Source organism: Aulonocara stuartgranti (genome assembly GCF_965226115.1).
Source record: "Aulonocara stuartgranti genome assembly, chromosome: 5".
NCBI classification, from domain to species: Eukaryota; Metazoa; Chordata; class Actinopteri; order Cichliformes; family Cichlidae; genus Aulonocara; species Aulonocara stuartgranti.
The window spans coordinates 589,265-600,804 of record NC_138943.1 but is presented as its reverse complement, the minus strand read 5'-3'; the positions used below and the strand labels follow the sequence as shown (position 1 = coordinate 600,804).

The following is an 11,540-nucleotide window of genomic DNA, read 5'->3' as shown; positions in this document are numbered from 1 at the left end:
CGCACACACACACACACACACACACACACACACACACACACACACGCACACACACACACACACACACACGCACACACACACACACACGCACACACACGCACACACACAGCCATTTGTGTGCAGGTCTTGTGCTCCTCCATCGATCAGGGGAAACTGAAGGCTCCTGTTCCTCTATAAATACTCTGGCTGTCCTTGTGCACGTCTCCTTCATCTTCACCACCGCTCCTCTTCCTCCCTCTCTCCACCCCTGCTGCAGCTATTTCTGTCTCAATCTATAAACTCCGTCCACCCGGCCTGACCAACAGGTCTCTCTCTCACACACACACCACAGTTTAAATCTGGTGTACAGAGCTGAAGGTTTCAGATTCAAAGCAAAGCTGAAATATTTCAAAGCTGCGTCTCTGACCACATCACCCGCTCGTACAGACCGTCGTATCCTTCCCCAGCGTCCTGACTGCACCGGTTACAACCTGAACTCTGTGGTTTCACACAGGAACACTCAGCACGCAGTCACTCCGACGAGCACAGAGGTCATCCACCGGACTCTGAGGCTTCGGCCATCTTTGTTTACGGGTGTGAAATGAGGAGTTGGAAGCCGTGATGAAGAGTGATCCTGTGGCCTCTGTCCACTCCGCCTGAATCTACATGAAGAAAACTGTGAGTGTGAACTGCAGACTGTCCAGTCCAGGGGAATAACCGAGGTCAGTGTGACATCTGACTGGATGCTGTGTGAGTGCAGTTTGTTACACATCGAGTCAAAGCGCTTTCATTAGAAAACAGCAGTGAAAGCACAAACACAAAGTCTGTGAAGCAAACGCACACACAGACACACACAGACACAAGATCATTTCATGCGGAGCACACTTCTCCTTCGCTGTTAAATAAAGAGGACATAAAAACGCTGCACGCACACAGACGCACACACACACACACACACGCACAGACACACACACGCACACAGACACACACACACACACACACACACAGACACACACACACACACGCACACAGACACACACACACACACGCACACAGACACACACACACACACACACACGCACACAGACACACACACACACACGCACACAGACACACACACACACAGACACACACACGCACACAGACACACACACGCACACAGACACACGCACACAGACACACACACACACACAGACACACACACGCACACAGACACACGCACACACACACACACACACACACACACACACACACGCCCTGACAGATATAACTCTGACACACTGTGAAATAAGTGTTTAAAAGTTTAGACACACAACAGAAAGTGGTTCTTCATTGTTTGGCTGCACTGACACCAATCAGCTGATGCAATCAGCTCTACTTTATGCAATAAAATCTCTGCTGATGGATGTCAGGATTTTCTATCATGTTTCATAAGAAACTTGTGTTTTTGGTGTGATGTGCATGCAGATGCTGGAAACTGTTTGATTGTGTTGGGAAAAAAGATTTTATTACACAGTGAGCTGATTGCATCTTACAAACATCCGTTTGCAGGCAGATTTCACGGCTCGGTGAGGAACAGCTGCAGTGTTGGACTCCAGGTGTGGTGACTCACACAGGCTCATTTACAAACGCCAACATCACGGCTAACAGCTGGATTATCCTGTTTCAGTGCAGCTAGCCAAACAGCGAACAGCCACTTCCTGCTGCAGACGGTAACATGGACATCCTGTTACTAGTTAGCTAACATAAACTAATGCGAGTCTGTTAGCCTCAACCAACCACAAGACGTCACGCTCCATACTGACAGAAGATGGCGCTAAACATGTTTTAAAACTTTAAACATGGTGTAAATGAGCCTTTATGTGGGCAGCGTTTCATGTCCCCTTCTTAAATAATCAGGCCCCATCTTATCTTAATGACCTTGTAGTACCATATCACCCTATTAGAGCACTTGGCTCTCGCTCTGCAGGCCTACTTGTTGTTCCTAGAGTATTTAAAAGTAGAATGGGAGGCAGAGCCTTCAGTTTTCAGGCCCCTCTTCTGTGGAACCAGCTTCCAGTTTGGATTCAGGAGACAGACACTATCTCTACTTTCAAGATTAGGCTTCAAACTTTCCTTTTTGGTTCGTCTCAGGTGAGTCAGGTGAGGGGTGGAGCTCCATCACCTCGTCTGCTCCTTCAGCGGGGTGGTTTCTGCTGCGTCAACATTCAGGATCTCACCCAGCGATCGACACCTGACTAGGGATGGGTACCGGTATCTGGGTCTGGTTCTGACATAAACGGTAGTCACCAGACCGAAAAGCAGCGCACATTTTGGTGCTTTTTTTTTCCTGAGATGTCATACACTTTGGATCATTTTACCTTTCCAAGGATAGTAGGCGGGTCCAGGTACGTATTCACAGCAAAAGATGCAAACTCAGCAGCAACAAGTGCTTTAAGCTGATACTGTGATACTGTCAAAGGAGGTAACACCTCGAATCCGATGAAACACCTGGCGACGCATAGCGTTTTTTTAAAAGCCGAGAAATGCGCCGTATTTGATAGCTTGCTGCGAGACCTCACACCGAGCACATCTACTGCGGGTGTGGTGCCTGTTATCGGACCCGGAGTTAGCAACATCCCCCAAGAACCCGAAGAGGAGAGTCCTGGCCCCTAGCCCTGCCAGTGTAGCAGAAATGATGAGGATGATGATGCAGCAGCAGCCGTTCTTCTCTGCGTGAGCAGCTTCATGTTGTTCGTGTGTAATTTACGTTGAGTAGGCTAACCACGTTATTACATTAATGCATGTAAGGTGAACTAGCAAACACCATCATAGCTACATGCAGCTGTCTTCTTGTTTGATGGCAGATACTCCCTTCACCCTGGCCAAAAAGGGTAAAATGACCAAAGAAAAAGTGGAAAACAGCTGAACATGAGAGGTTTTTGGACAAAGTTTGTGTTTTTTCCATTGTTTAAGCACTGCTTCCAGCCAAGAGTGATGCCATATATGCCCCATAGCTGCAGAAAAGGCTAACATTGTTATCTTTTTACAAAAAACAGCTGAACATGAGAGGTTTTTGGACCAATTTTGTGTTCTCCATTCTTTAAGCACCGGCACAGTTTCAAAAGTACCGGTTTGGTACCGGTATCGGATAAAACCTAAACGATACCCATCCCTACACCTGACAGGCTGAGAACAGTGAAGCCTTTTCTGTTTGTCCCATAAAGGAAGAAAATCGAGCTTCACGTCAGACTGCGGAGTCAGCGCTCTGAGGTCAGGTGGCTCGGCTAGCAAGAAACTCCAATAACTAATCAGTAATAATCAATAAATTCACAAAATGAACAGAGACGGTTGCTGGTTCAGGATAAATAATTTAATGTGGTTACAGGAGCCCGGAGCGGCACACAGAGGTGCCGCTAACACGCCATAAACACGCCGCCGGGGCACGCCGTCCTCAACATGCTGAAAACAAAGTGACGGCGTCGCATTCAGACTGTGTGATATGAGGCGCCGTTTGTAACGTGAAATTAACGGCAACATTTTTCCACATTTAGCTCAAAACCTTACAAAAACATGTTTTTGTGAAGAACTTTTTTACATTTAGTAAAATATTTTTTAACTTTTCATATTTAAAACACAATTTTAAATTTTAAATCTAAATGTTACAGGAAACTAAATATTTAGGCTAACATGCAAATTTATTGTACGGATCAACGGAAATACCAAAATAAAAGCTTTACGAAAACCTCCGGTGCAAAAGTGTGCCGGTATTGGTCGGATTATGTCTGCTCTCCCCCTCACTTCTCATCGCCATGAGCTGCTTCACTTCTTGCCTACGAGCATGTCCGTGTGCTGCAGCGATTGTGAAGTGGAGACTGCAGCTGCTGAGCGCACTACTGCTGAACCTTTGGATGGCCGACGAAACGGATCTTCGGAGGTTCTCAGCTAAATCGCTGCTGGTAGGCAAGAAGTGAAGCAGCTCATGGCGGTGAGAAGTGACCAGCAGGGGTCATTTCACACCTGATGGTCACACACAGCCCCGGGGCTGTGTCTGCTCTCTCCCGGGGCGTAGCATACCGATGTTTTGTCACGTCCCGCGGCGTTCCTGAGGAAACTTATGGTCCGCGCCGGGTTATGGCTGAATCCCAGTGGACGGTCCCGCGGTTATAGACGTTCCAGCCCTAAAGCTAACCTTCTCCTAACTTTAACCAGCAGCTAAATGGCGTAAAATAGTGTTGTCCAAAGTGATTTTAAGAAAATGAACCATGTGTAGATTGAGTCCAAACGGTTCTCATGTGTTCTCCTTTTTCCCGAGGTTTTCGTAAAGCTTTTATTTTGGTATTTCCGTTGATCCGTACAATAAATTTTACATGTTAGCCTAAATATTTAGTTTCCTGTAACATTTAGATTTAAATATAATATTTAGATTTAACATTCAAAACTGTGTTTTAACTGTGAAAAGTTACAAGTATTTTACTAAATGTTGTAAAAAAAGGACTCGTTTTTAGCTAAATGTGGAAAAATATTGCAGTTAATTTCAGCATGTTTCATTTTACAAACGGCGCCCCACAGTGTGAACATGTGTGAAATCATAACTGTGGAACTAACAGCAGAGTACAGCGAGCACGCAACGACTCCTCCAGCAGAAACACCACCGTCATCATCATCAGCGCAGTAATCCGGATACACATGTGCGTCTCATCCACGCCAGGTTCAGGTTTTCTCTGATTCGTGGAGAACAGTTCAAACATCTGCTGACGGTTTGAATTTTACTGATGAAGAGCAGCCTGTAGTTAAAGGATGGACGTTTGCTTATTTAACCGATTTGAACAGGTCACATGTTTCTGTGTTCTGCTGTGAATGAAGTTTATGAGACCTGAAATCACTTCTTAATGATGTGGACGTTTATCTTAAAGCAGCTTTTCAACAGCAGTGACGCCCTCTTTGTTTGTGACACTGAATCTGGAGCCTGACGGTGATAAGGACAGAAACGCTGTCACAGCAGGGTAACAACAGTCCAGCAGGCGTGTGTGTACAGGTACAGCTCTCTGAGCTGTGGATCAGGTGGTGATGGAGGACGCTGGATCCTATCTGCGGTTGTTTGGCTCTTTGTCGACCTTTTCGTGTGTTTTATGTGAGTTTTGTGTGTCTGTGTTAAATTACTGTGGGAGTCCTGGAGGAAGCCTTCCTCTGCTGAGGATGAGGTTCTCCTTTGTTTCCTGTTTGTGTGTTTCTGCAGAGGCGACACGCCTGCATCCTGTTGCCCTGTAGCACTGTGTGTGTCTGTGTGTGTGTCTGTGCGCGTGGTGTACTCGCTTTGACAGGTGGAGGTGCTGTTGTGCTAATGTGACAGCTGGTTCTGCTGCTGCCTTCACATCACTGCTCTGGTTTTTTGTGTGTAGTTATGGTGCCTCATTTCACCCTGCATGTGTGTGTGTGTGTGTGTGTGTGTGTGTGTGTGTGTGTGTGTGTGTGTGTGTGTGTGTACGCGCGTGTGTGTGTGCGTGTGTGTGTGTTAGGAGGAGGCCGGCTTGCTGTAGTCCTCGACTCCGGTGATGGTGGCCTTGCAGAAGAAGCAGTCCTTGTTGTTCATCAGGTGCTGGTTGATGCAGGCTCTGCAGAGGAAACAGGAAGTTACGCTGATCATGTGATCGTCTGCAAACAGCTTTGAGCATGTAAGGTGTTTATGTGTGACTGAGCTGCGCTGACACATCTTCGTTTTGCTGTTGGAGGGTTACTGTGAGCACGTGCAGCAGCGAGCTGCAGGTCCACCTCTGAGGGTCAGGTTGCAGCTGTGGGAGGCGACCTGCCTCCAAACACTCAGACAGATGAAGGCGAGCCAGGACCTGCTGGCTACGTCATGTGCGGATCTCTTTGTAAGACGACACTTAGGTCGTGCTTTTGGTTCTTTGGGATGATGCTTTTCACCGCTCTGCATCACTTCCTGCGCCCACCCCATCAATGAGCCATATTTAAAGAACAGCGGCTAACCTGAACGACTCTAACGAAGCTGTCGGGGGATTTTCTGTCTCAGGGTTTATCAGATTGTTTCTGTTGTATTTACTCCCTCTTCAGCACGTTCTGAGCTCTGCATGGACGAGCACCGACATACATCAGAGATCTTTTACATCCCAGCAGGTCCCTGAGGTCATGTGATCAGGGCTTGCTGGTTGTCCATCATATGAGGCTGAAAACAAAAGTTGACAGAGCTTTTGTAACTGTGGCCCCCAGACTCTGGACCCCTCTCCCTTTGAGCTTCAGCTCTGTGGACTCAGCAGTCTCTTTTATAAAACAGCTAAAATCATTTTTGTTTCTGTGTTTTAGCGTTTCTGTGAAGCACTTTGTGATTTTTATTTTGAAAGGTGCTATACAATTAAATGTTACTTTAGATGTTTTTTAATGGTGGTAATATTGGTTTGAAGGTTTTGGCTTTTATTTTGAAAGGTTCAGTAAGAATAAAGAATAATGTGGCAGAATTAAGATTATTTTTCTGACGGTGTTTAAGTCGTTATTGAGCCAAGAAAGCTGCCAGAGGACCGACAACACACAGCTGTCCAATCAGACGACACGACGTTTGATCCGTTTTGAAGCTTCGTTTCACCCGGCGTGATGTGTGACACACACTGAAACCTGTCTGTGTGTTTTAGAGGGGCCCGAGTGAACGCTCAGAGCTGCTCTCACGGGTCCGTTTGTCACGAGGAGGAATCAGCTGGTTCACCCGGTGACAGCGCTCTCCATCATGCTGCAGCAATCCATACGGCCGCTGAGTCGGCGTGCCAGCTCAGCTAAATCAAGCGCACCTTCAGGATAGCATGAAATATGCATCCAGATATGAACGAGGTCTGCGCCCACGGCGGCGTCCAGCTGCAGTAAGGAAACAGCTGACAGTGTGCGAGTCAGCCATATCTGTGTGTGTCAGGACGTCTGCAGGATCAATCTCACACTTTCAAGATCCTGCTTGCCCCACACTCGCCGTCACGTCATCAGCTGTACCGAGCAAGGCATTCTTCATCGCCGTCTCAGCGTCCTGTAAACTCGGGATGTGCTGCCCGCCACCAGCATGTTTGAGACTCAGAATGTGGCGTTAGTGCCAGTGTTACGATAAGGTTATGGTAAGGGGTTGTCTATTATGTCAATTAGATATGAATACCCGACGCGTGTGTGTGTGTGTGTGTGTGTGTGTGTGTGCGCGACTCACTTGCAGGACTTGTGTGAGCAGGGCTTGAAGATGGCAGAGATGGGGTGGGCGTAGCAGATGGGACAGAGGTCTTCCTCGCTGGTGGGCTGAGGACAGAAAGACAAACTCATCAGTCACTTTGTTGTCTCTGTTGCCGGCGTTCGCCCCAGTGCATGATGGGACATGTGAGTTAACGCCGCGGGCGCGAAGGGAAACACTCTTCCCGCAGACATCAACACCCGCTCTTCACACTCGCTGCCTTCTCAGCCCATCTGCTCCCTTCATATGTTTTCACTTCACAACCTTTCTTCACTAGATTCAGCCTCCACTCCTCCACTCCTCCTCACCTCCTCCCAGCACCTCCCTGGCACACATCTGTAAAGTTTAGGTGCCGGTCAGCGTGCTCATCAACAGAGTGAAACTCCCACAGAGGGGAAAGGTCACACTGACAGTTTAACAAACGGCACAAGCTGTTTGGTCTACATAGATCATTTAAAGTCTGCATCGTTAGGGGCGTGGCCTTTGACTGAGAGGTGTCTGATAGGCTGAACTGGACCTCTGCATCCTGTTTGTGCTGTTGGAGCCTTTTGAATGAGTCATGTGACCAGTAACATGGCTGCTGTGAGGTTACTGTACTAACAGAGCGTCCAGAAGGCGGAGCTCCAGTTTCTACCTGGGCGTGACTGCGTGCCCATCAGCAGCCGTCTCTGCTGCTGTGGATAACACCAACACAGATCTCTACCTGCAGAAAACCAACATCCATCATGGTAACGCTGCCACAAACCTGTGGGTGATGCTGCACCCACTCATCTGAGAGGGAAACACAAAGACTTTCAAAATAAGAGAGAAAAATGTTAAAAATGTGCATAATGATTCCAGCCTCCCAAATCTTGAGCTGCTCTGTGTGGCAGCAGTTAACACGTCCACACAAATCCCTCCTTTATGTATTCCTTCCTTTGACTCCCACCCTCCCGCTGTCCACCCGTCTCTCTCTGTTGCAGCCACACAGCACGAAGCCTCCAACCTATCGACACCTGGATGTCACGCCTCCACCTCCTCCTGCATGTCCTCCTCTGTCACTTTTCACCACCCACTGCACACAGCACTCAGGCTGCTGCTGAGAAGAAAACCTCCTGAAATAATCTCGTTCAGACTCTGAACACACCGTCATTTGAATCGGTAGACGAGCTTTAAACATGTTTTCTTTCAGAAACAGGTGGAGTCTGTAACACTGTAACTGTAACACACTGTAACACACTGTAACTGTAACACACTGTAACACTGTAACCTACTGTAACTGTAACACACTGTAACTAACACACTGTCACACACTGTCACACTGTCACAGTAACACACTGTAACACTGTAACCTACTGTAACTGTAACACACTAACACTGTAACCTACTGTAACTGTAACACACTGTAACTAACACACTGTCACACTAACACACTGTAACGATGTAGGCGATACGGTCTCTCAATCACACCACCACACAGTACTGACCCACACATACAGTTCTTACACACACACTGGACTTTCTGGACTTTGGTTTTGCACAACACTGGTCACTATATTCTTCATTTCCGGTTAATACTTGTACAGCTGCTGTTATTGTGTAGATATTTATTTATATTTAGATTTCTTCATACATTCTTATATAGTTCTATATTGTGTATTGTGTATTTTGTTGTACAGTTATTTTATTTTCAACTTTAATTTATATATTTTATCTTATTCTCCCAGTTAAATTTACCCTTCATTCTAATTTGTGTTGTACAGTTATTTCATTTTTAACCTTAATTTATATTTTATTCCTTCCTAGTTAAATTTACCCTTTTTAATTTTTCATATTTATTTCCTATCTTATTCATAGCCTTTTCCTTTTTTGTTTTCTTTAGGTCACGTACTGTGTATGACTGTGTACGTGACAAATAAAATTTGAATTTGAATTTGATTTGATAACTGTAACACACTGTCACACACTGTCACTGTCACACACTGTAACTAACACACTGTCACACTGTAACACACTGTAACACAGTAACACACTGTCACACACTGTAACTAACACACTGTCACACTGTCACACTGTAACTAACACACTGTCACACTGTAACACACTGTAACTAACACACTGTCACACTGTAACACACTGTAACACAGTAACACACTGTAACACACTGTAACTAACACACTGTCACACTGTAACACACTGTAACACAGTAACACACTGTCACACACTGTAACTAACACACTGTCACACTGTAACACACTGTAACACAGTAACACACTGTCACACACTGTAACACAGTAACACACTGTCACACACTGTAACTAACACACTGTCACACTGTAACACTCTGTAACACTGTTCAAAGAATGAAAGCAGCACTTTTGAATCAGAGTACAACATCAAGTCTGTGAAACTGGGATTTTGATCTGCTCAGGTCATTAGAGGAGGTGTAATCAGCTACTGTGCTGTTAATGAAATTACCAACAGGTGCAGCACAGACCTCAATGAGACCCCCCCCCCCCCCCCCCAAACAGGAAGGGTCTACAGCTGGAGGACTCTGATAGCTGAACTGAAACACCGGCTGCGCAGCGTAGTGTAAGCTGTGCAGCGGGGAGCCACTTCATAAATGGACTGGACCCGTGTCAGCGCCTGCCCTGGGTCGAAGATGAAGATACTGATACCAGAATCCAACAGTACAGCTGTAGGACAGGATGCTTCGGTCCACCCGACGCCGCCAGGCTGCACCTCAGTGATGAGCTGGTCCATATGTGGGAGGAGTTCCCCAGGATGCCATCCATCAACTCATTAAGAATGACGTGTGTAGAAGATGTGTGGCAGACTCGACCACGTTCTTGTACTTTCAAACGCTTTCCTTTATTTCGGTTGTCGTCACTTACACACCGGGCCAGCCACACATACACAACTCAGGACCCAGTTCATTGTTTTTATGCGAAGAGGCGTGATTGCTGATGGTGCTCCGGTGTGTCAGCCTTCCCTGCCGCCACATCACAAACTACGCCCACCACAGCGTGACATCGAGCATGTGTACAAGCACGTGGGGGCCGTCCAAACTACCGAGCGCCCGCTGCATCATGTTTTCACATTGATTTTCAGGGCGTCTTTGAACTGAGCCCTCTGTAGGCTGATCACTTCCATTTCCATCGACCTACGTGGCATCCTGACGTGGCATCCTGACACGCCACCCGTCCACATCAGTGCAGATACCAGCAGGATTTTCTGATGTGGGTTTTTTGGGTCACCCTTATTCTCCCTGAGTGGCAGGTGTGGGTTATAAACAACCGAAATTCCCAATAAGTTAATTAAAAAAACTCGCACACAGCATGCCGTCAAAAGCTGCTTCCAGGGAACACGCGGCAGGCGGGAACCCGCCTGTCGGGTGATTACCCGTCACCTCTGCTTTCTTCTTCTCTCTCTCCTCCTCACCGCCGTTAATCCCCTGCGTTTAGAGGAATCAATACTCTCTCCCTGGCTGCGTCTCCTTTCAGCACCTCCTCCTCCTCGCCTGACACCTTCCTCTCCTCTCTGCCGCTGATTGTTCATTTAAGTCTCTGAAGACTCTGGACCTCTGACACCTCACTCTCTCAGCTCAGTCCGCTTGCCTTCACATTTTCCTCCCACCTCACCTTCATCTCATTTCATCACCTGATGTTTTTCTCTTCTCGCTGCTTTTCGACTGAAGATTAGAGAAGAAACCGTTTACTGAAAACCACCTTTGTTTTCCAGTCCTGAAACCAACCTGCGACTCTCTGATCTGAGTCTGAACACTTGTGTTTGTGATGAAAGAATCCCGTCCCTTTAAATTTATTCTGTTTTTAACGCTAACTGTGCAGCTCTCGATTGAACGAGGTCACATAATGAGCTGAAAGCAGCAGCTGACATGAGTGGAAAAGTGGCAGAAAGATGGAAATGAGCTGCTGGTGACGAGCCGACTGCATCTACAGCAAAGCGGCTAAATGTTAAAATTATGTTTTCATATGAAGTGATTTACGCCCACTCGAAGGTGTGAAACGCTCTGATAACAGTGGAGTGGGTCTCTCCTCAGACTGTGAAACAGATCAGTGTCAGAAGAATTACAGAGCTCGTGTTTTTCGCAAGAATGGGCCGACTGAAGCCTTTTACCGGTCACACAGTCAACAGCGAGAGACCGAACCTGCACCGGTGTAGCCCACCTGTCAGTCAAATAGGCCACGCCCCTAACAATGCAAACATCCCCCCAGCATACAGGTGTTACGAAGGGGGAACGAAACATTTCTGCTGATGAGGAGCAGAGAGATGGTCACTTCCTGTCTGACAGGATGAAACGTAAACACTTTCATTGACACATACTTTTTTCTGCAGGTAAACTCGTGAGTCGTGCACGCTCATGCAC

The 11,540-nt window shown here is 46.9% G+C and overlaps 1 protein-coding gene across 1 annotated transcript in view; it reads right to left on the bottom strand.

The window, feature by feature from the left end:
• Positions 1-3,309: 3,309 nt before the first annotated feature.
• The window catches only part of rnf123 (ring finger protein 123), a 117,549-nt gene continuing 109,318 nt past the window's right edge, over positions 3,310-11,540 (bottom strand). Inside the window, exons 40-41 of the mRNA XM_082533510.1 lie at positions 7,157-7,242; positions 3,310-5,573 (exon numbers count right to left, since the gene is read on the bottom strand). Of these exons, the coding sequence (XP_082389636.1) occupies positions 5,474-5,573; positions 7,157-7,242 (186 nt within the window). The 3' untranslated portion in view covers positions 3,310-5,473. The remainder of the gene's footprint in view (positions 5,574-7,156; positions 7,243-11,540) is intronic.